A 25,378-nucleotide genomic window follows, 5' to 3' on the forward strand; every position below is an offset into this window, starting at 1 on the left:
CTCTGGGCAAGTCAGGCTGCGAAGCCTTCTCTCCTTACCACTCACAGCCACAGATACCATCCAGATAAAACCCAGTTACATTAAAATATCAGGCTGGGTTGGGCACAGTGGCTCATGCCTGTAATCCTAACACTTTGAGAGGCTGAAGCAGGTGGATCACTTGAGGTCAGGAGTTCGAGACCAGCCTGGCCAACATGATGCAACCCTGTCTCTACTAAAAATACAAAAATTAGCCAGGCATGGTGGTGGGTGCCTGTAATCCCAGCTACTTGGGAGGCTGAGTCAGGAGAAGCACGTGAACCCAGGAGGCGGAGATTGCAGTGAGCCGAGATGGTGCCGCTGTCCCCTAGCCTAAGCAACAGGGCGAGACTCCATCTCGAGAAAAAAAAAAATCAGGCTGCCTGACGAAGAAAGATGTTACCCAAAGGGTAACTGAGAGGGACCTGAAGAAGAGGGAGCCTGTCTACTCCCCTCATCAGTGAAGGTGGTGTGATGAGCTTCTGATCCCTCTGTCTCCTCCCCTCTTTCCTCTCTCCTTTCCTCTCCCCTTCTCTCCTCTTCTCTCCCTCCTCTCTCCAGCACTTCATCCTGCTCTCCCTCCTCCATCTTTCTTCCCTCCCTCCCACCCCTAGTTAGAGCACATTCCCCTGATATCCAGTTGGTCCATGAGGCATCATGGCGCTCCTCCCTACCGGGAGTCCTCCCCCAGATCTGTTCTGCACGTTCATTCTCTCAATAGTATTTGGTGAGTGCTCTAGCTGCTGGAAATACCACGAGAAATGGCAGGCATAACTTCTCTGCTCACAGGGAGATACCTGAACATCCGGTGGGGTAGAAGGCTCCACAGCCACAGCATGGTACCGTAGGTACAAACACAAATCTCTGAGTTCCGTCTCTGGACCCAGTCCATGGTTCTGGACCAGACCCAAGAAGCTGCATTTTTTTTTTTTTTGTCTCTTCTCTTTTCTTTTCCTTTTTTTCTTTCTTTTTTTTTTTTGAAACGGAGTCTTGCTCTTTCCCCCAGGCTGGAGTGCAGTGGTGCAATCTCGGCTCACTGCAACCTCTGCCTCCTGGGTTCAAGCGATTCTCCTGCCTCAGCCTCCCAAGCAGCTAGGATTATAGGTGCGTGCCACCAGGCCTGGCTAATTTTGTGGGTTTTGTTTGTTTGTTTGGTTGTTTGTTTGTAGTAGAGACGGGGGTTTTCCCATGTTGGCCAGGCTGGTCTTGAACTCCTGACCTCAAGTGATCTGCCCACCTTGGCCTCCCGAAGTGCCGGATTACAGGCGTGAGCGACACCCCACCTGGCCAGAAGCTGCATTTTCTAAGGAGTTACTGGGTTGATGCTGATGCAGTCAGCCCCTAGACTGAACTCTGGGAAACAACTTTTCCACACACAGGGCAATGCCCAAAGCCACCGCTTTGGGAGAGTTTGTGGCCTGAGCGCTTTCTGTGATTTTAACTACCCTGTTTGCCTCTGAGAGGTTAGAAAGCAGTGTCTTAGAGCAGGGTCTTCGCTACACACTCTTGTCACTGTTGGGTGTTTTCAGACTCCAAGTATAGGCTTTTGGGGAGATTTTTTGTAACTTATCACAATTGCTTGATGTGCTCACAAATGCCCTCTAGAAAATGGAGCTAACACCGAGGACATCTCCCTGTCCTCTGCTTCTGTGCTGATGCCAGCATACCCAGGGACCTGTGTCACTAACATATCTCCATAACTCGGATAGACTCTGATTCCGGCTCTTCCAGAAGGAATCTTCTCTGTAGCCTTCTTCTGGCTGCGAGATAAAGCTTTTTTTTTTTTTTTTTCTTTTTTCTGCTCTGGATCATAAGTAGGAGAGGTTAGTGTAGGTCATCATCACCATTTGGTTGCAAAGAACAGAAACTTATCTAACACTGTTTATGTGGAGAAGGACCGATTGCAAAGACGCAAAGGACCCTCCTGTAACTTAGGGGCAGACAGCAGATCCAGGGCTCTCAGATGGAAAGCCAGGATTCCCGAGTGGCCAGTCACCCCCACACCCATGCAGTCTCCATTGTACATCTGCCTCCTCCTTCTTCTCAATCATCCATGTGCATGGAGCCCCTCAGGAACTGCTCACAATGGCGGCCTGAGCCCTGAAAGCGTATGAGCCTACTGAGTTCTAGCTCCCAGAGCTGTCTTCATTTCCAAAGCCACCCCTTCAGGAGAAACCTAATTCCAAGCTTCAGAGGAAACATAATTTGACCTGGCTTGGGATCAGTGCTCATTTTCTGGTTCAGTTAACTGAGGCCAGGGAATGGGCTCATTCGATGCTTTTCCAGACTAAAGGTCAGGCTGCTTCTCTAAAAGGGGCTAAGAGCTGGGAGGAAATGATGGGCATTAGAAGCCATGCTTTTCCCTGGCATAGTCCAGGGTGGCCCTGCTGCACTAGCAGAAGCAAGGTCCTCTTTGCATAAGTGTGATTAGCATGAGATTTCTGTAAAAACATAGAAGGGCACATCCCAGTAAGAAGGTGAAGGCACATTACTTATTGAGCTCCTGCTGTGTGCACTGGGCCCATTGCAGGTTTTCTCTTATTTAATCCACACAACAATACCCTGTAGAGATTTGTTTGTTTGTTTGTTTGTTTGAGACAGAGTCTCGCTCTGTCACCCAGGCTGGAGTGCAGTGGCACGATCTTGGCTCACTGTAACCTCCGCCTCTTGGGTTCAAGCGATTCTCCTGCCTCAGCCTCCTCAGTAGCTGGGATTACAGGTGCACACCACCACACCCAGCTAATTTTTGTATCTTTAGTAGAGACGGGATGTCACCATGTTGGTCAGGCTGGTCTCAAACTCCTGACCTTGTGATCCGCCTACTTCAGCCTCCCAAAGTGCTGGGGTTACAGGCGTGAGCCACCGCACCCAGCCCCTTTTAGAGATTTAACAGGGATCTAGAGTGCTCCATTGACTTATGCAATTATAGTCTTCAGTGGCAGCACCAGTGTTTAACTCCACATTTCATGCTTGTGCCACCATTGAAGGTGAATGAAGAGACTCATCCACTGCTGCCTCACCACATGGGTACCAAGTGGCTTTCCATGGAATCAGAAACCTGGATGCGAAGGTCAAAGTCAAGTTAGAAGTCAGAACCAGCCGATGAGGGTCTGAGACTACAGTCCACCCTTCCGCTCCGAAGAATTCCACCTAATAGCTTCCTGGTGGCCCCAGTGGAGTTTCAATGGACCTCCTGCGTGAGGTGTCTCTTTTACCCAGGGAAGCACCTTAACGGTGTTTCTGGCCTTTGGCATTGTGGGCATTTGCCAGTTCCTCCATGAAGCCTTTTCTAAAGCATGCAGTAAAGCAAAAGGGCTAAAATCAAGGGCTTTGAAGCCAGGCAGATGCTGAGTTCTATTCTGTGACTCGGGGCAGGTCACCTAATCTCTGTGTGCCTCAGTTGTTCAATGGAGATGGTTCTGCCTCCTTCAGTGAGTTGTGGTTGTGCATACACGAGATGCACGTGGAAAGTGCTTTGCACCTTGTGCTTGAGACAGGAAATTGCTCAATAAATGGTTGCAATAACAATAATAATTATTATATTATTCTTATATTCACTCTTAGTTGCTTGGATGACAGAGGTATGTCTTCTGTTTTCCCATCTACTACAGCACCAGCAAAATGCCTTAAACATCTTTATCTCCATGTGTACCCAGTGTTTAGCTCCAAATTACAAGTGAGAACATGCGGTCTTTGGTTTTCTGTTCCTGAGTTAATTTGCTTAGGATAGTGATCTCCGGCTGCATCCAGGATCTAGAGTACATCCAGCTGTAGCAAAGGGCATGATTTGGTAGATGCTGAGAAAATATTTACTCAATGAATTTATTATATAAGGGTGCCTACAAAGTCTGGAAACAGAGGCAAAAAGATATAATAAATTATCTATTGATACTATACTACAATGCACAATGTAGTACAATACAATACTTGATATTTATCAGTGTGGTTTTTCTAATGTACAACGCATGGTCCCATGCATCATACAACATTGCAATGAACGTGGTAGAATAATGCAGCATTCGCATTGACCACTGCACATATATGCATGTGTGGTATTGTCTCACATGATCGATTAATTGATTGATTGATTTTTGAGATGGAGCCTCACTCTGTTGCCTAGGCTGGAGTGCAGTGGTGTGATCTCAGCTCACTGTAACCTCTACCTCCCATGTCCAAGCGATTCTCCTGCCTCGCCTCCCAAGTGGCTGAGACTAAAGGCACGCACTATAATGCGTGGCTAATTTTTGTATTTTTAGTAGAGATGGGGTTTCACCATGTTAACCAGGATGGTCTCAATCTCCTGACCTTGTGATCCACCTGCCTCGGCCTCCCAAAGTGCTGGGATTACAGGCGTGAGTCACTACGCCCAGCTCTCACATGATTTGTTAAGAATTTTGGATACAAGAGGTACATGTGCAGATTTGTTACATGGGTATATTGAGAGACGCTGAAGTTTGGGCATCTGTTGATCCCATCACCTAAATTGTGAACAGAGTACACAATAGGTAGTTTTTTAACTCTCCCCTCTCCCTCCCTACCTGCTTTTGAAGTTACTAAGTGTCTGTTGTTACCATCTTTATGCCTGTGTGTACCCAATGTTTAACTCTCACTTACAAGTGACAGCAAATGGTATTTGACTTTCTGTTCCTGCATTAATTTGTTTGTTAGCTCGGCCAGAATATGCATTTTCTAAGGAGTTGTTGGGTTGATGCTGATGCAGTTGGTCCCTGGACTGAACTCTGGGCAACAACTTTTCCACACTAGTCTTGAATGCCTGTGTCCATGCTGCAGCAAAGGGAATGATATCGTTCCTTTTTATGGCTGTGTAGTATTCCATGGTGTATATGCACCACATTTTTTTTTAATCCAGTCTACAATTGATGAGCACATGGGTTGATTTCATGATTTTGCTATTGTGAATATTGCTGCAACGAACGTGGGAATACAGGTGTCTTTTTGGTAGAACTATTTATTTTCCTTTGGGTAGATACACATTAATGGGATTGTTTGGTTGAATGGTAGTTCTATTTTTAGTTCTTTGAGAAATTTCCAAACTGCTTTCCACAGGGGCTAAACTATTTTACACTGCCACCAACAGTGTGTAAGTGTTTTCTTTTCTCCACAACCTTGCCAACATCTGATGGATTTTTCGTTTTTTGTTTTTTTTTTTTTTTACTTTTTAATAATAATTGTTCTGACAGGTGGCCTCACGTGGTTCTTGTCTCTAATTTTCAATAGGTCAACTTGTGCCTTTAGCCTTCCCCAGAAGACACAACCAAGGGAATGAATTTTTTTTTTTTTTTTTGAGATGGAGTCTCGCTCTGTCGCCCAGGCTGGAGTGCAGTGGCGCGATCTCGGCTCACTGCAAGCTCCGCCTCCTGGGTTCACGCCATTCTCCTGCCTCAGCCTCTCCAAGTAGCTGGGACTACAGGTGCCCGCCACCACGTCCAGCTAATCTTTTGTATTTTTAGTAGAGACGGGGTTTCACCATGGTCTCGATCTCCTGACCTCGTGATCCGCCTGCCTCGGCCTCCCAAAGTGCTGGGATTACAAGCGTGAGCCACCGCGCCCGGCCAGGGGATGAATTTATACAAAAATAAAATAATCCTTTGTCCCGAATTCATGGTTACCCTACAGATGCTCTCTTTGTCTCTCCTGCTGAGACCTCCTCTCCGCGGGCTGAGGTCATCTCCTTGCCATTTATGATGGATACCTTTAGGCACTAGGATGTGTTTCCTCCCTGAGTCTTCTCCCTTTTCTAAAGACCCCACCCTGGTCCACTTTCTCCCACCAGAACATGGAGATTGGAGCCCTTGCTTGCAATCTCCTCTCCAGTTTCCCGTTACACTCCTAGCTTGCTCGTTCTCTTTTTCCTGGGGTGGGGAGTGATGCATCTTGCTTCTCACCTCCGAGCTTCTTTGAGACTGCACAAGGAACACCCATCCTATCACTCAGCTGTCAACAGAGTTCAGCAGGGACCACTTCCTATGTGTGCAGACGCTATGGGATATGTGAGACCAGCCCTTACCCCATCTACGAGGGAGCCGCATTATGCCTAGATGCTTCTGAAGCTAAAAGACAGCCTCACAGGCCGGGCACAGTGGCTCACGCCTATAATCCCAGCACTTTGGGAGGATGAGGCAGGCAGATCACCTGAGGTCGGGAGTTCGAGACCAGCCTGACCAACATGGAGAAACCCCGTCTTTACTAAAAATGCAAAATTAGCTAGGCATGGTGGCGCATGCCTGTAATCCCAGCTACTCAGGGCGGTGAGGCAGGAGAATCGCTTGAACCCAGGAGGCAGAGGTTGCGGTGAGCCGAGATTGCGTCATTGCACTCCAGTCTGGGCAAGAAGAACAAAACTCCGACTCAAAAAAAAAAAGAAAAAAAGCCTTACAGAGAGACAGAGAGAGGAGGTGTGGGAATTGAGGGAAGTGACTTGATTCGCTAGGATGGAACCAGTACATGCTAGGCTGGAACCCCGTACATGCTAGGCTGGAACCCAGTACATGCTAGGCTGGAACCCAGTACATGCTAGGTTGGAACCAGTACATGCTAGGCTGAAACCCAGTACATTCTAGGCTGGAACCCAGTACATGCTAGGCTGGAACCAGTACATGCTAGGCTGGAACCAGTACATGCTAGGACGGTGCCTATGGAAGGGCTTCTGGCGCTGACACCTCAATGAGCTTCCCTTCTTTCTCCCTCCCGCAGGACCCCAGCCATGATAGGCTGCTCGTTTGTGGTCAACAGGAAGTTCTTCGGTGAAATTGGTCTTCTGGATCCTGGCATGGATGTGTACGGAGGAGAAAATATTGAACTGGGAATCAAGGTTTGTGACATGGTGTCCCTTCCTCTTGGTGTGTCCATGTTTGTGAGCAGAGCGTCTTGGTCATCTGTGGGGTGTATTTAAAGCTTCTTACAGCTGATGAATGACAGATTTGTTTACTCCGCCTTGTTCCTGGGGGATGCATGAGCTGCACTGTCACCCCCCCTTAGGTAGGGAAACCTGGGCTTTCCCCCGTCTAAAAGTTGGCTGATAGGTTTCATCCCATGGCCACCCACTCTGGGCATTAGCTGGAGAGGGTGGTTCCCACTCCCATTCAGTTTTGTTCTCTCCTTAAATTTTCCTTAAATGATCTCATTAATATTTTCAGGCCAGGCACAGTGGCTTATGCCTGTAATCCCAACACTTTGGGAGGCCACGGTGGTAGGATCACTTAAGACCAGGCATTCAAGACAAGCCTGGGCAACAGAGCAAGACCCTGTCTCTACAAAAAAAAAAAAAATTAGCCAAGTGTGGTGGTGCATGTCTGTGTCCCAGCTACTCTGGAGACTGAGGTAGGAGGATGGCTTGAGCCCAGGAGTTTGAGGCTGCAGTGAGCTGTGATGGCATCACTGCACTCCAGCCTGGGCAACAGAGCAAGAGAGACCCTGTCTCTCTCACAAAGGCATTTGTGGTTTAGTTTTTACACCCGCAGATTTACTTTTAACAGTTTTATTGAGATGTTATTGACATATACAGATTTTGGTGGCTCACACCTCTAATCCCAGTGACTTGTGAAGCCGAGTCAGGAGGATCACATGAGCCCAGGAGTTCAAAACCAGGCTGGGCAAAGTAGGAACACGCTGTCTCTACCAAAAAAAAAAAAAATAGCTCATATATATAATCCCAGGGACTTCAGAAACCAAATCAGGAGGGTCGCTTGAGCCCAGGAGTTCAAAACCAGCCTGGGTGACATAACAAAACCACCATCTCCACAAAAGATAAAAAATTAGCCAGGCGTGGTTGAGTGAACCTGTAGTCCCAGCTACTCAGGAGGCTGAAGCAAGAGGATCACTTGAACCCAGCAGTTCAAGGCTTCAGTGAGCCATGATTATGCCATTGCACTCCAGCCCAGGCAACAGAGCAAGACCCTGTCTCATAAAAAAATAAAAAAATAAAAAAATAAAAACTACATGTTTAAGGTGTACAGGTGATGTTTGGATATACATATACATTGCGAAATGAGCATCACAATCAAACTAACTGACACATGCATTACCTCCATCTAATTACCACTGTGTGTGGGAGCTGGTGAGAAGATTTAATTTAAGATCTATCCTCTTAGCAAATTAAAAGTCTACAATACCATATCATTAACTATGGCCACCATGCTGTACATTAGATCTCCAGAAATGATTCATTTTGCTTTGCAGTGACGTGGCAGGAAAAGTCTGAGTGTGAGGCTCTGCAGGCTTGGTGGTGATGGTGGTAACTGCTTAGCAGGCAAGACTGTGTGGCTGTCCCCAATCCCTAAAGCAAGGAGGGGGCTCCTGGGTCCTTCCCCAGCAGCACAGTCCTGTCCACCAGAGCCCCTGTACCACCAGATTGTGGAATCATGTGGATTCTCCCTTCACTCCCTATTTTTTATTTTATTTTATTTATTTTATATATTTTATATTTTATTTATTTTATTTTAGATGAAGTCTCGCTTTGTTGCCCAGGCTGGAGTGCAGTGGCGTGATCTTGGTTCACCGCAACCTCCGTCTCCCAGATTCAAGCGATTCTCCTGCCTCGGCCTCCCAAGTAGCTGGGATTACAGGCACGTGCCACTGCACCTGGCTAATTTTTTATATTTTTAGTACAGATGGATTTCACCATCTTGGCCAGACTGGTCTTGAACTCCTGACCTTAAGTGATCTTCCTGCCTCAGCCTCCCAAAATGCTGGGATTACAGACATGAGCTCCCATGCGTGGCCTTTATTTAATTAATTTATTTATTTATTTATTTTTTGAGAAGGAGTCTCACTCTGTCGCCCAGGCTGGAGTGCAGTGGTGCGATCTCGGCTCACTGCAAGCTCCACCTCCCAGGTTCATGCAATTCTCCCACCTCAGCCTCCCAAGTAGCTGGGACTACAGGCGCCTGCCACCATGCCCGGCTAATTTTGTTTTTGTATTTTTAGTAGAGACAGGGTTTCACTGTGGTAGCCAGGATGATCTCGATCTCCTGACCTCGTGATCCGCCTGCCTTGGCCTCCAAAGTGCTGGGATTACAGGCGTGAGCCACCACACCTGGCCTATTTTATTTTTTATTTTTCTTCTTTTAACTTTCATTTTAGGTTCAGGGGTTCATGTGCAGGTTTATTATATAGGTGAATTGTGTATTACCTTTATTGGTAATTGACACCTCAGTGAGCACAGATTGGTGCACAGATTATTACCCAGGTAATAAGCATAGTACCTGATAGGTAGTATTTTGATCCTCACCCTCCTCCCACCCTCTGCCCTCAAGTAGGCCCCAGTGTCTATGGTTCCCTTCTTTGTGATGATGTGCGCTCAGTGTTCAGCTCCCGCTTATACATGAAAACATGCGGTATTTGGTTGGATGTTCCTGCATTAATTCAGTTAGAATAATGGCCTCCAGCTCCATCCATGATCCCCTTTTTCTTATAGCTGTGCAGTATTCCATTGTGTACATGTACAACACTCTCTTTACCCAGTCTGCCATTGATGGGCATTTAAGTTGATTCCATGTCTTTGCTATTGTGAATAGTGCTGCAATGAACATACGTGTGCATGTGTCTTTACGGTAGAATGATTTGTATTCTTTTGGTTCTATACCCAGTAGTAAATGAGATTACTGGGTCATATGGTAATTCCGTTTTAAGTTCTTTCAGCCATTGTGAAAAGCAGTTTGGGGATTCCTCACTCCTTGTTGATGGGCTGGAATGAATGGTGCCTGCAGAGCCCAGTCTGCCCCCAGGCAATTTCTCCCTGGCTTTGTCTCCTCCATGACAATTCAGCTCCCCTGCCCTGCCACTCAGGGTAGGTAGGTCTTTATTAAAGTGTCACTTGCATCAGGGTCATAGATGTCACCCTAGAGCGCAATTACCTGCCTCTTACAGTACTTCAAGGCATCTCCAGCAGCTGGAGATGGGGGAATAATTTTGCCTCTTAACTTTCCATAGACCACATCATCCTGCAGGCTGCAAGCTGATCTTCACATAAGCCTTGATTTTCTGCCAGTTCTTAAAGTGGGATTGAGTGCTGTTGGTTGCAGAAAGGCAAAGGCCTGGGTTCGGAGTGTACACAGAATTCTCTGGTTCTCATGTTTCCAATCAGCAGCATTCACCTTACCTGGGAACTTGTTAGAAGTGAAAATTCTTGGGCCCCATCCCAGACCTACTGAATCGGAAACTCTGGAGGGGCAGGGAGTCCAGCTCCCCGTGTTTACCCAGCCCTCCCACCGCACCGGGTGACTTAGTTATGTGCCCTCGTTGGAGAGCTACTGGTCTACCCCTAGGTTTAGCCAACTTCCTGGCAAATGCATGTCTTTTAGTAGAAAGGAGCCCAGGTGAGAATCCACCTCTTTCTAGTCCCTTCTCCAGGTGCCCCTCCATGGCCACACTGGCCCAAAGTGAGTCCTTTTTTCTCACTCCAGCCTACACAGCCAGAGCCCTGTAGGCACCAGCATCTACTACCTTTTTAACTTCACTTACGGGTGTCTCGACCAGGTGACTACAGGGTTCCTGATGACAGAGCTCCGTTTTTCAAATGAAATAATATACACAAGGCGCTTCCAAGACAATACTACTTCTCCTTTCATTTTGTGCTATTTTGTACTACTTAGAGCTCGAATGAATTGCATAATAAATGCATTCTTAAGAAATCCATCCCCACCGCCTGAATAAAGAAGCAGGGCTTTATGTAAATATATATACATGCATATATATAATTTTCGTGTAGTGTACACACATACATTTACATATACAAGTTAACCTGTAAGTAATGACCCAGAACCCTGTGCTTTCATTCAATGGAAAAATTTTAGTGTGGGAACACTATTTTCTTGATTTTTTTTTGAGATGGAGTCTCACTCTGTCGCCCAGGCTGGAGTGCAGTGGCACGATATCAGCTCACTGCAGGCTCCGCCCCCCGGGGTTCACGCCATTCTCCTGCCTCAGCCGAGGCAGTCCCGAGTAGCTGGGACTACAGGCGCCCACCACCTCGCCCGGCTAATTTTTTGTACTTTTAGTAGAGACAGGGTTTCACCGTATTAGCCAGGATGGTCTCGATCTCCTGACCTTGAGATCCGCCCGCCTCGGCCTCCCAAAGGGCTGGGATTACAGGTGTGAGCCACCGCGCCTGGCCAATTTTTTTTTTTTAAACAAAGAAATGACTCAATCTGTGATCTTTCTAACTAGTCTTTGAGATTTTGTGTTACTTTTTAATTCCATCCTCAGTAAGTAAAGATCTGTCACAAGAACACAAGAATAGAAAGTCTTACTGTGAACAAAAATAGCAGTTGACTCTAGGGCTCTTGCCTGCATGAAAGGCAGCTTGCCTGTGACTACAACAATCAATACAGAAAAGGACTTTTTAAAAAGCCAGAATTGAGAAAATAAATCGGATGGAAATCCAAAGGTTTCATCTTGTTCTGAGTAATAGTAATCAGAAACTATTAGCAAAGCCTATTATAGTAACATGTCTAAATGTTAAGAGAAAAAAAAATTCTCCAAGGACAGAAGAAAAGATAGGTTACTTTAAAATGATGTAAAGTCATTCTCCAATATATTAGTCCATTTACGAAGAAAAGACATTCTCTTCTTCTGTTGTCTTATATAAAAACACGGCACCCAAGACTGCTGCATGTTGCTGGGAAGTCCTTTCTAAAGGAAGACAAGGGAGACACACTTTCAGATCCCCAAACGACCAAAGAATGTCTTGACTTTATCACAAATCCCAAGGACTGAATAAAAGGCAGAATTTTTGTGTGGATGCACTGAGTTGTTAAAACATTGGTGAGAATGATTTATTTATTTTGGGTGTATATCCAGTAATGGGATTGCTGAGTTGAATGGTAGTTCTGTTTTAAGTTTTTTGAGAAATCTCTGAACTGCTTTCCACAGTGGCTGAAGCAATTTACATTCCCACCAGCAGTGTACAAGTGTTCCTGTTCTCTGCAGCCTTGCCAGCATCTGTTGTTTTTTAACTTTTTGTGTGTGTGTTTTGTTTTTGTTTTGTTTTTTTTGAGACAGGGTCTTGCTCTGTCACCCAGGCTGGAGTGCAATGGCACGATCTCGGCTCACTGCAACCTCCGCCTCCCGGGTTCAAGTGATTCTCCTGCCTCAGTCTCCTGAGTAGCTGGGACTACAGGCACACACCACACCTGGCTAATTTTTGTGTTGACAGGGTTTCCCCGTGTTGCCCAGGGTAGTCTCAAACTTCTGACCTCAAGTGATCTGCCCGCTTCTGTCTCCCAAAGTACTAGGACTACAGGCATGAGCCATGCGCCTGCCCTTGAATTTTTAATAATAGCCATTCTACCAAAAAGACATCTGCATTCATATGTTCATCACAGTGCTATTCGCAATGGCAAAGACATAGAATCAACCAGGTGCCTGTCAACAGTGGATTGGATAAAGAAAATGTGGTACATAGATACCACAGAATACTATGCAACCATAAAAAAGATTGAAGTCATGTCCTTTGCAGCAGCATGGATACAGTGAAAGGCCATTATCCTAAGTGAATTAACACAAGAACAGAAAACCAAATACCACATGTTCTCACTTACACATGGGAACTAAACATTGGGTACCCATGGACATAAAGATGGGAACAACAGACATCAGGGACTACTAGAGTGGGGAGACAGGCAGTGGCCAAGGGTTGAAAAACTACCTATTGGGTACTATGTTCACTACCTGGGTGATGGGATCAGTCATTCCCCCGAAGCTAAGCATCACACACTACACCCATGTGAGAAACTTGCCCATGTATCCCCTGAATCTAAAACAAAAGTTGAAGTTTAAAAAATTAATATGGGGCCAGGCACGGTGGCTCACACCTGTAATCCCAGCACTTTGGGAGGCCGAGGCGGGCGGATCACGAGGTCAGGAGATTGAGACCATCCTGGTAACACGATGAAACCCTGTCTCTACTAAAAATACAAAAAGTTAGCCAGGCGTGGTGGCGGGCACCTGTAGTCCCAGCTACTCAGGAGGCTGAGGCAGGAGAATGGCATGAACCCGGGAGGCGGAGCTTGCAGTGAGCCAAGATCGCACCACTGCACTCCAGCCTGGGCGACAGAGTGAGACACACCCTCAAAAAAAAAAAATTAATAGAAGAAATGAGCTCTCCATTCCCAGACACACACACACACACACACAGACACACGCACGCACACATGCACATATGCAAAATTTTGACACCAATAAGCCATCATGGAGGAAAGGATATAAGAGGGTTTCAGGATGCTCAAGTGAGATACCCTTCTTGCCTACTCCAGCCCAGTCCCAGGGCCTTTCCATGGTTCAGCCCCTGCAGGGGTCTTCTTGCTGGGTTCCCTGTCACTCCATAACAGTTACCAGGAAAGGATTCACACTCTGAGTCCATGTTGGCTTAGACGAGTCATGATGAGTGATGGGCAAAGAACAAGTGTATTTTCATTTGCACGCAGGGTAAACATAACATTCTTAAAAAGCAGAGTTTAACCCAGATGCCTTAATTGCTGGTTGCATAGCTCAAGATGTCTCTGAGCCATTCCATTTCTCTGAGGAGTTGGTGTGCCACTTTCAGGACTCAAGTGGCGGCATGGTTAGAACTCCTGCCATCTTGTCTAGCTCTGTCCATTCAAGCTGAAGGCACTGAAGACCTGGGGGGTGGTTCACAGACTCAGGGTTTCATAGTGTCTGAGCCAACTGAGATCACATCAGCAGTGGGTTTGAAGGCTTGCCTCCTTTGGAGGGGTTGTTTACAATTATTTAATTAATTAATTTATTTATTTTGAGATGGAGTTTCGCTCTTGTTGCCCAGGCTGAAGTGCAGTGGCGCAATCTCGGCTCGCTGCAACCTCCGCCTCCTGGGTTCAAGCAATTCTCCTGCCTCAGCCTCCCAGCTAGCTGGGATTACAGGTGCCCGCCACCATGCCTGGCTAATTTTTTGTGTTTAGTAGAGACGGGGTTTCACCATGTTGGTCAGGCTGGTCTGGAACTCCTGACCTCAAGTGATCCACCCACCTCGGCCTCCCAAAGTGCTGGGATTACAGGAATGAGGCATCACGCCCAGCCTACAGTTTTTATATATATAGACAAATTCTCACTGTCACCTAAGCTGGAGTGCAGTTACAAAAATTATAGCTCACTGCAGCCTCCAACTCCTAGAATCAGGTGATCCTCCTGTCTCAGCCTCCCAAGTAGCTGGGACTGCAGGTGCACACCACTGCAACCAGCTAATTGTTGTTTTTTGGTTCTTTTGTAGAGATGGGGTCTCACTATGTTGTCCAGGCTGATGTCAAACTCCTGACCTCAGGCGACTGTTCCACCTCAGCCTCTCAACATGCTGGGACCACAGCCATGAGCCACTGTGCCTGGCCTTATGTAGAAATTATGAGCCATCTGGAATGGCCAAAGCCCCAGGAACCTGAAAGAAAATGGCATTTCCCACTCCCACCGATCTCTTGGCCCTGTCTCTTGTTCTTAGTGTTGCTTCCCTCTTGTCTATAGCTAGCTCTGGCAAGGCCTTCTGCCTGCCCTCCTGATCCCCGCCCTAGCCGCTTCTCTATGTTTTAGGGACCCATCCGTCCATGTTAACCAAGATAGATTTCCCCCTGCCTTCTCTGAGACCTCTGGCATCAGGAACCGTGATGTCCTAAGGCCTCCTGTGTCCTGTGTTGTCCATTTAGAACTCTAGAGCTCAAGTTTGCTGCATCCATTGAATAATGTAATTTGCATAATGGTCCATCTCGGAGAGGACCAGACCATCAGTCCGTTTTCATTTTCATACTTTTTTAGATTGCATGAGTCTTTGGTTCTCTCACCTGTTGGCACTGGTCAAGGTTGGATCCAAGGCCTGGTCTGAAGGAGGTCATCTTTGGCTATGTGAATACCTTTGTAGGGCAGAGCCCAAGTTTATCTGTGATACAGTTCAAAGCAAAGTTCCTGGTCTTGTCCAAGTATAGAGTGAGGCTTGAGATTTCACAAACTGTTCTTTCATGGAGGGGCATATATGATTGGTGGCCAACAGTTCAACTGAATACTTCTGATTATAAGGGTAACTTGGTGAGTGCCTTCTGTAGCCCAGCAGGCATTTCCACTGGGGCTACCATGGTCAATACATGGGGTCTCTATCTCCATGAAATTTACAGTCAGACAGAAATACTGTTCATTAAACAAATAATTAGCACTGTGATGAGTGTGAAAAGACAAGATAGAGCAATGCTATGGAAAAATATAGTAAGGAAATATAGCCTAGTCTAGGGAGTTGGGAGGAACCTCCCTACGGAAATGCTATTTAAGAATTTTTAAATGAGTTTAATATAGATAAGCAAAGAAGGAGGTGTGCAAGGAAGAATATTCTAGACAGAAAAACATCTGCAAAGATTTGGAATTCTGAGAGATAAATGTGTCCTGAGGACCTTGGGAGTTCAGGATGCCTAGAGCAGAGAAAGGGGGAGGAAAACCTCTTAGATGCAGCGACAACCGTCGAGGTGGGGCCCAGATTATGAGGACTGATAAGCAGAAAGTTGGCTTTTTCTTAAGGATCACTGTAGACATTTTAGATAGGTTAGTTAGATAGATAGGTTGGTAGGAAGAAACAGAGAGAGAGAGAGATGATACATAGATTAGAGAGAGAAAGATGCATGGATGGATGGATGGATGGATGATAGAGATAGATGATAGACGTAGTAGATAATAGAGATATAGATGATAGAGATGATAGATGGATAGATAGATATAGATGATAGATGGATAGAATGATAGATTAGATAGATATGGATAGATTGATAGATGATAGATTAGATTGATAATAGAGATAGCAGATAGATGGATAGATGATATAGATAGATGAGATATAGATTAGATAGATAGAGATGATGGATTTGATAGATGATTGATGGATAGATATAGATAGAGATGATAGACTGATTATATAGACAGATAAATAGATGATAGTTTGATAGATTAGATAGATGATAGATTAGATACATGGATGATAGATGTAGATGATGGATACAAAGAAGATAGATATAGATGATAGATTAGACAGATGATATAAATAGATGATAGATAAATTGATAGATGATGGATGAATGATGATAGATAGATAGGTAGATAGATAGATATAGATAGATAGATAGATAGACAGATGATAGATAGAGGAGACATAGATAGTCTCAAGTACCCATCACTTACCACCCTTGAGATTTAAAAGAAGTAAGAGGATTAGGCTTTTCTTTTTACTAAAAAGATAATTATGACAGCCATGTGGAAGACGGATGATAAAGCTGTGTACACTCGGGAAAAGCTGGTGAGAAGGGGCTTGACCTATATGGTTGTGACAATGGGAGGGGAATGGACAAATTCAGGAAGTAGAAGAGACAAGACCTGGAGATTGAGTATATGCAGGGGATGATGAGAAGTGGGAGTCCAGGCTGAACAGGTGGGAAATAGTGGTGCTGTTCTCTAAGGAGCACTGTTGGAGGAGCTTTGGGAGAAGGTGGAAAGATTATATGATAAATCTCATGTTTCTGAGACACCCCAGGCAAGCCTGGAGGCATTTGCATGTGTGGGGATTAAGCCAAGGAGGGAGCACTAAGCCTGAGATAGACTTGGATATACCGGTGCCCTTTAGGAGGTGTGATAGACAGAGAGTGGTTGTATTAATCTGTTCTTACACTGCTGACATACCTAAGACTGGGTAATTTATAAACAAAAGAGAGTTAATTGACTCACAGTTCTGCATGGCTGGGTAGGCCTCAGGAAACTTACAATCATGGTGGAAGGGGAAGGGGAATCAAGGCATGTTTTAGATGGTGGCAGGAGAGAGACCAAGCAAGGGAGGAAGTGCTAAACACTTTTACGTTTTGTTTGTTTTGTTTTGTTTTGTTTGAGACATAGTCTCTCGCCCTGTCGCCCAAGCTGGAGTACAGTGGCTCAATCTCAGCTCACTATAACCTCCGTCTCCTGGGCTCCAGTGATTCCCATGCCTCAACCTCCCAAGTGGCTGGGATTACAGATGTGCACTATCATGCTCGGCTAATTTTTGTATTTTTAGTAGAGATGGGGTTTTACCATGAGGGCCAGGCTGGTCTTGAACTCCTGGCCTCATGTGATCCACCCGCCTTGGCCTCCCAAAGTGCTAGGATTACAGCCGTGAGCCACTGCGCCCGGCCACATTTAAAGCGTCAGATCTCGTGAGAACTCACTGACTATCATGAGAACAGCATGGGGGAGACCAACCCCCATGATCCGATCACCTCTTACCAGGTCCCTCCTTCAACGCGTGGGGATTACAATTTGGATTACAATTCACGATGAGATTTGGGTGGGGAGACAGAGGCAAATTTTATCAGTGGTGGTCCACTGAATGAGAGGAGTGAATGAGAAGGGATTATTAAGGGTGCCTCCCAGGTTTCCCAGCAACTGACTGCAGTCCCCTAAATGGAAGACTCTGGTAGGGTAGGTTTGTCAGTGGGGACATGAGTAGTTCCATTTTAGAAATGTTGAGTTTGAGGAGTAGCAGTTCTCTCTAACCTGACAGTGAGATGTCAAGGGAACACAATACTGGGAAGGGACTCTGGCCAAGAGTGGGATTTGGCAGAGGGGTGCCAGGACAAGAGTTGGCTGTTCTCCATTCCACCCTGGAGTCTGCAAGTCCACAGTGCTTAGGGTGTGGGCTGACTTAGAGGAGTGAGGACATAGGGATTCCTGCTATGGTTTGAGCATGTGAGTTACAGCAGGTAGTGGCCGTTTGTGTTATACCTGGTGGGAATGTAAACTAGAACAATCACTATGAAAAACAGTGTGGAGATTCCTTAAATAACTAAAAGTAGAACTACCATTTGACCAGCAATCCCACTACTGTTATCTACCCAGAGGAAAAGAAGTCATTTTACAAAAAAGATACTTGCACTCACATATTTGTAGCAGCACAATTCGTAATTGCAAAAATGTGGAACCAACCCAAATGCCCATCAATCAAAGAGCAGATAGAGAATCTGTGGTGGCCGGGTGCAGTGCCGCACACCTGTAATCCCAGCACTTTGGGAGGCCAAGGCGGGCAGATCACAGGTCAGGAGATCGAGACCATCCTGGCCAACATGGTGAAACACTGTCTCTACTAAAAATACAAAAAAAAAAAAAAAATAGCTGCGCATGGTGATGTGCGCCTTAGACCCAGCTACTCAGGAGGCTGAGGAAGGGGAATCTCTTGAACCTGGGAGGCGGAGGTTGCAGTGAGCTGAGATCGTGCCACTGCACTCCAGCCTGGTGACAGAGCAAGACTCCGTCTCAAGGAAAGAAAAAAAAGAATCTGTGGTATATATATACAATGGAATACTACTCAGCCATAAAAAGGAATGAATTAATGGCATTTGCAGCAACATGAATGAGATTGGAGACTATTATTCTAAGTGAAGTAACTCAGGAATGGAAAACCAAACATCGTGTGTTCTTTCTCATAAGTGGGAGCTAAGCTATGAGGATGCAAAGGAATAAGAATAACACAATGGACTTTGGCGACTCAGGGGAAAGGGTGGGAAGGGGGTGAGGGAAAAAAGACTACAAATAAGGTGCAGTGTATAGTGCTTGGGTTATGGGTGCATCAAAATCTCACAAATCACCACTAAAGAACTTACTCATGTAACCAAACACCCCCTGTTCCCCAATAACCTATGGAAATAAAAAATAAAAGAAAATAAATTAGGAAAGTAGGATTTTAAATAATTGAAGCCTATCATCTTTTTTGCCCTTCCTGAAATAATTTTGGGGAAAAGAAACTTAGTTTTTCAAAATGTTTACAACTTTCACATCTCTGCTCCATACTCCAATTTCAGGCCAGTATGTGGGTTTCTGAATTTCTCAACTGGAGTGCAGTAGCAGGATCTCGACTCACTGCAAGCTCTGCCTCCCAGGTTCAAGCAATTCTCCTGCCTCAGCCTCCTGAGTAGCTGGGACCACAGGGGCATGCCACCACACCCGGCTAATTTTTTGTATTTTCAGTAGAGACGGGGTTTCACCACGTTAGCCAGGATGGTCTCGATCTCCTGACCTCATGATCCACCTGCCTCGGCCTCCCAAAGTGCTGGGATTACAAGCGTGAGCCACCACACCCGACCACCTGTTTGCCTCTATGTCACCTGCCAGGAAGAGATAATGAGGCCCCTGTAGCCCCTCCCTAGAGCTGCAGATGATGAGCTGCTTACCTGTAAGTTTGTCTCTGCAGTGGCACCTTTTTCTTCCAGCTTTCACTGTTACACAACATACTCAGCCTCAGTGCAGAACGAAGTTTTATTGGACATGGAAAAAGGGGAAAAATTAAACAGATTCCCTGGCATTAGATAGCAGGACCATTTTGCTATCTTTATTAAAATGTATTGCCATCCTCTTAAAGAAGAGTAACAGGCTAATCTATGTAGAAAGCTATAACATGCACGTGCATGAACACGCATGCACACACACACACACCACACACCACACACCAAACAGCCAAGCTTCCTCAAGAGACCTTCCAAACGATGTCCAGGACTGCGAAATCAGTTGTAGACTAAAAGGTCCTCCTGGCTGGGCACGGTGGCTCACGCCTGTAATCCCAGCACTTCGGGAGGCTGAGGCGGGCGGATCACGAGGTCAGGAGATGGAGACCATCCTGGCTAACACAGTGAAACCCCATCTCTACTAAAAAAAGGAAATAAATACAAAAAATTAGCCGGGTGTGGTGACACGCACCTATAGTCCCAGCTGCTCAGGAGGCTGAGGCAGGAGAATCACTTGAACCTGGGAGGCAGAGGTTGCAGTGAGCCGAGATTGCGCCACTGCACTCCAGCCTGGGAGACAGAGCCAGACTGCGTCTCAAAACAAACAAACAGAAAAGGGCCTCCTTCTTAGAGTTTCTTAAATTCTGTAATGCTAAATTTTATAAAGTCTGGAAATTTTCCCTTGAGTGGATGAGAGGTTTAGATTATTTTGTCTCACTGTTTTTTTCCCTTCAAAACAAACTGGAAAATGAAGAATTCAGTCATTACATTTTATGCTAATTTCTTTTATTTTAATTCAACATTTTTGATGGAAAACTTGAAACGTACACAAAGATAGCACAGTATAATGAATCCAAATGTACTGATCATTCAGCTTTAACAAATATTAACATTTTGCTGTTTTTTTTCAGTTACTGCTCATTGACTTTTTAAAAGCAAATCCCCAGACATCGTCTCATTCCATCTATAAATACTTTACAGTGCATTGCCAACATATAAAGACTCTTTAAAAACATAGTCTCGACATAAAATTACACTTAGGAAAATCCATTACCCAGTCCATGTTTTCTCAAAAATATTTCTCAAAACTCAGTTATATTTTCTCAAAAAAATGTGTTTGATAGTCAGCTTACTCAAATAAGAATCCCAGCAAGGTCTACACATTGCATTTGGCTGGTCTGTCTCTAAGGTATCTTTCAATTTGCAACATTTCTTCTCACCTTTATTTATTTATTTATTTATTTTGAGACAGAGTCTCGCTCTGTAGCCCAGGCTGGAGTGCAGTGGCGCGATCTCGGCTCACTGCAAGCTCTGCCTCCCGGGTTCACACAATTCTCCTGCCTCAGCCTCTGGAGTAGCTGGGACTACAGGCGTCCGCCACCACGCCCCGCTAATTTTTTGTATCTTTAGTAGAGATGGGGTTTCACCGTCTTCTCACCTTTATTAATTTCATGTCATTCATTTGTCAAAGAAACCAAGTCATTTGTCCTATACAATTTCACACGATCTGGATTTAGCAGATTGATTTTCCTTGATGTCTAGCTTGTTCCTTTAATCTTCTTTTTTTTCTATGCTGTAATTAGATCTGCAAGGTTGATTACTTCTTCCTTTATTTTTTCCTTTCTTTCTTTTTGGCAAGAACACTTTAGGCTCTGCTATGAACTTCCTAGTGCATGACATTGGGAGACACATAATGTCTGGTTATCTCACTGTTTCTGATGTTAGGATTCAACAGCAGGTTCAGGTGTTGTCAGCCTGATTGATTCATTATAAAGCTCCCCATCAATCTTTCACTTAATTAATGGTTTTAGCAGCTACCAATGATCACTGCCTACACCCATTAATTCATTAGGGCCTACAGAATGGTGATTTTTAGATTCTACACTCATTCTGCATTTATAAGCTGTAATTCTTCTATTAAAAATGACTTTTCCTCCTCAACTATTTGTATATTCTGAAATACAATTCAAACCAGAAAAGCAGGATAAATGCTTGATTTCTTCTTTTTATTTAAACATCTTTAGAATAATGAGTTGGTGTCATAGCACCCTCCTAAGATGACCAATGAGGTTTTCTTTTTTTCCTCAATAATATGGACTCAAGGGTTTTTTTAATAAATATTGTATATGTCTAAATCCATTGCCATTATTCATTTTTTGCCCACTCTATATTTACTTTTATTAAAGCATAATTTAATACAATCCAATGTACAGATTGCCAGTCTTCAGTCTGATGAATTTCACAGTCTGATTAATATACACCCCTATAATCACCTCTGAAAACCTGACATTGGACATTTCTGTTGCCTGAGAAAGTCCCTTTTTCCTATCAGTTCTTTCCTCCTCCCCACCCCACACTTCCCGCCCCAGCAAGCATTTCCTGATTTCTTTTTTTTTTTTTTTGAGAAGGAGTCTTGCTCTGTCACCCAGGCTGGAGTACAGCGGCACGATCTTGGCTCATTGCAACCTCTGCCTCCCAGGTTCAAGCAATTCTCCTGCTTCAGCCTCCCAAGTAGCTGGGACTATAGGCACCTGCCACCACGCCTGGCTAATTTTTGTATTTTAGTATAGATGAGGTTTCACCATGTTGGCCAGGCTAGTCGCGAACTCCTGACCTCAAGTGATCCACCCTCCTCAGCCTCCCAAAGTGCTGGGATTACAGGCATGAGCCACTGCGCCCAGCCCTGATTTTTATCACCATAGATTAGTTGTGTCTGTTCCAGAACATCACATAAATGGAATCACATCTTATAGTCTCTATTGTATCTGACTTCTTTCAACTAAAGGAACATTTGTGAGATCCTCCATGTTGCAGTTGTGTGTATCTGTCAGCAACTCAGTCTTCATTGTTTACTGAGAAGTATTCCTTTGTGTCAATATATGACAATTTGTTTATTCATTGTCCTACTGAGGAATAATTGGGTTGTTTCCAATTTGGGACTGGTATGAGCATTCATATAAAAGTCTTTTATGAACATATGTTTAGATTTCATTTGGGTAAATACCTAGGATTTGAATAGCTGGAATATCTAGAAGATATGTGTTTAACTTTTAAAGGAACTGTCAATCAGGTATCCAAAATGTGCCATTTTCCACTGTTCCACCTCTTTGGCAGTATTTGGTATTGTCAGAATTTATTTTAACAAACCTAGCAGGGTTTTTTTTTTAATTGCATGGCACACCGAAAAGATACTTTTATTTTATTTATTTTTATTGATACATAACAGATGTACATATTTTGGGGGTACATGTGATAATTTAATATGTTCATATAATTTGTAAAGATCAAGTCAGTGTAATTGGGATATTTATCATCATAAATATTTGACTTTATTCTAAAAACATTCATTCTCTTCTAGCTATTTTGAAATATATGAAAGGTAATGGTGTACAATAGTCACCCTACTGACCTATCAAACACTAGGTCTTATTTCTTCTATCAAACTGTAGTTTGTATCCATTAATCAAGCTCTCTTCCTCCTTTCTCCTCTCTACCTTTTTTGTTTTTTGTTTTTTCTTTTTTGAAACAAAGTCACTCTGTCGCCCAGGCTGGAGTGCTGTGGTGCGATCTCGGCTCACTGCAACCTCTGCCTCCTGGATTCAAGCGATTCTCCTGCCTCAGCCTTCTGAGTAGCTGAGACTATAGGCGCACACCACCACACCATGCTAATTTTTCTATTTTTAGTAGACATGGGGTTTCACCACGTTGGCCAGGCTGGTCTCAAACTTTTGGCCTCAAGTGATCCGCCTGCCTCAGCCTCCAAAAGTGCTGCAATAACAAGTGTGAGCCACTGTACCTGGCTTCAGTATGGTTTTAATTTACATTTCCTTGAAGGAGGATGAGCACCTTTTTTTGAGCTTATATTTAATTTGTGTGTCTCCTTTTGCCCATTTTTAAACATCATGTTTTTTCGTTTTGTTATTGATTTCCAGGGGTCTATGGTATATATTCTGGGTACTATTACTTTTTCAGAGAAATGTACTATGTGAATATTTTTCTACTGTCTGTGGCTTGTCTGTTCATTTTCTTATGTATTTTCTTCTAGAAGCTTTATGGTTCTATCTTTCACATTTAGGTCTATGATCATAAAGGCCCTGCTGAAAACGTAAGAGGTCATCTTGCTGTGGGCAATACCTTTTTGGACTGAACACATTAAAAAAACACTAATAAAGAAAAAATGATAAATTTGACTTAATCAAAATGTAAATTTCAGCTCATCTAAACAAAGTATTAAAAAATGAATAGTCAAGCCACATGCTGGGATAAATACTCATAATGCCTGTAGCTGACGAAGGAATCTTATGCAGATTATGTATAATAAATCCTAAAAGTCAAAAATAAAATATTGCAAAAAGGCTTAAGCAGCCACTTTGCAGAACATCCTTGCTTTCTGGCACAACAAGAAGTTCCTGTCTTATCTTGTTATTTACTGTCCTAGACCTGGAATTGGCCATTTCTCTAAGGAATCCCAATCCCTTCCAATGGGAAATGGTATTTAGAGACCGAAGTCCTGTCAGTGAGGGTGCTCATTGCCACCAGGTTGCCATTGTATCTAAGCCTTTTCCAGGAACAAAGCTAGACGATACTGATTTTTGTTTTTTTAGAAAGAGTAAGGTAAATCATTATTTCATACTAATGTCTTCTGTTCAAATTTGTAATTACCAGGTTTTTACTTCTTATATTTTATATTTATTTTTCACTGAAAGTCTTGGTTCTTATTGACATCATTTCTTATTTGACTTATCTTACAATATATAAATAATAGTTTCGAAATAAGAATACTAACAAGTTGATTGAATGAGGTTTAATATTTCTTTATGGTTTGTTTTGTCCCTAGGATATATTCCATTATAGATGTACAACCAATGTCTTTAAAATTATTTGACATCATTTTCTCTGTGTGATTATACCACCTCCTTGATATAGACTCTTAGAGCTACATGGCATTGAACAATTAAGTTCACTTTTGTTTTTTCTTTTCTACTGAGGCTACAAGTCAGTTAACTAAACTCAGTTGATGTAAAATTTTAGCATACTTTAGGTATTGCTGTGTAGTCACAGGCACATGCACCAAACACTCTGCTTTTAGGTTGATTCTACCCAGCACTCTCTTGGGCCTTCAGTTCTACAATGTCCAACAACCCATACTGCCAGAGAAGCTGCCAGTCTGGACTTCTGCTTAACATGGATTTGTTTTGTGTGTTAATTTGTCCCAGTCCACCATCACTGTGGCTGGTCTCATGAATCCAGCTGGAAGCTCAGTGATTACTATTATTGCTGCAGCATTGAGGAAAAATCTAAGAACTTCCAGACATAAGAAAAAAAAATCCTCCACCCTCCCTCCCCCAAATTACCCTATTGATTGTCGAAGTTAAACTAAATCTTTGCATACCAAAACTGAGCCAGAGAGGACACATAGCCCACATAAGGGTCAATACAGGGCCCTTAAAAAGCTAAACGTGGGAAGTGAGTGTCAAGAAACACCAGCACTATTATTAGTGTGTGGAGGTAGCAGAGAACAGAATGGTCTGCTGGGAGAAGGAAAGAGAAGCCACAATGAGGGGAAACCATAGACTGATCTTCTTTGTAATTTTCTTGAGAAGCACTTTTTGCACCACAGTTAGTCTGTATTCAGAGTACTTAGCTTACTAAGGCAAGCTGGCAGGTACCAGTTTTGAGAATGGGTTCACATTAAATGTTATTACATTAAATGGGACAAAGGAGCACTTAAAAGTAATACCTAGCCAGGCACAGTGGCTCACACCTGTAATCCCAGTGGTTTGGGAGGCTAAGACAGGAGAATCACTTGAGCCCAGGAGTTCAAGACCAGCCTGGGCAAAATAGGGAGCCCCGTGTCTACAAAAAATAAAGAAATTACCCAGGCATGGTGGTGTGCCCTTGTAGTCACAGCTACTTGTGAGGCTGAGGCAGGAGGATGGCCTGAGTTCATGAGTTTGAAGCTGCAGTGAGCTTATAATCATAACACTACACTCCAGCTTGGGTGACAAACTGACACCCTGTCTCTAAAAACAAAAAGAAGAAAGTAATACCTACTGTTGATTGGCATTAACAGTACGCCAGACACTGTAGTAAGCACTTTATAAACATTACATTATTCA

General features: G+C 44.1%; 1 protein-coding gene across 1 annotated transcript in view; it reads left to right on the plus strand.

Moving 5' to 3' along the window:
* Positions 1-25,378, plus strand: part of GALNT17 (polypeptide N-acetylgalactosaminyltransferase 17) — a 585,735-nt gene that overhangs the window by 436,567 nt on the left and 123,790 nt on the right. The window contains exon 6 of the mRNA XM_030795950.1: positions 6,733-6,850. Coding sequence (XP_030651810.1) covers positions 6,733-6,850 — 118 coding nt within the window. The remainder of the gene's footprint in view (positions 1-6,732; positions 6,851-25,378) is intronic.

Source organism: Nomascus leucogenys, chromosome 17 (genome assembly GCF_006542625.1).
Source record: "Nomascus leucogenys isolate Asia chromosome 17, Asia_NLE_v1, whole genome shotgun sequence".
NCBI lineage: Eukaryota > Metazoa > Chordata > Mammalia > Primates > Hylobatidae > Nomascus > Nomascus leucogenys.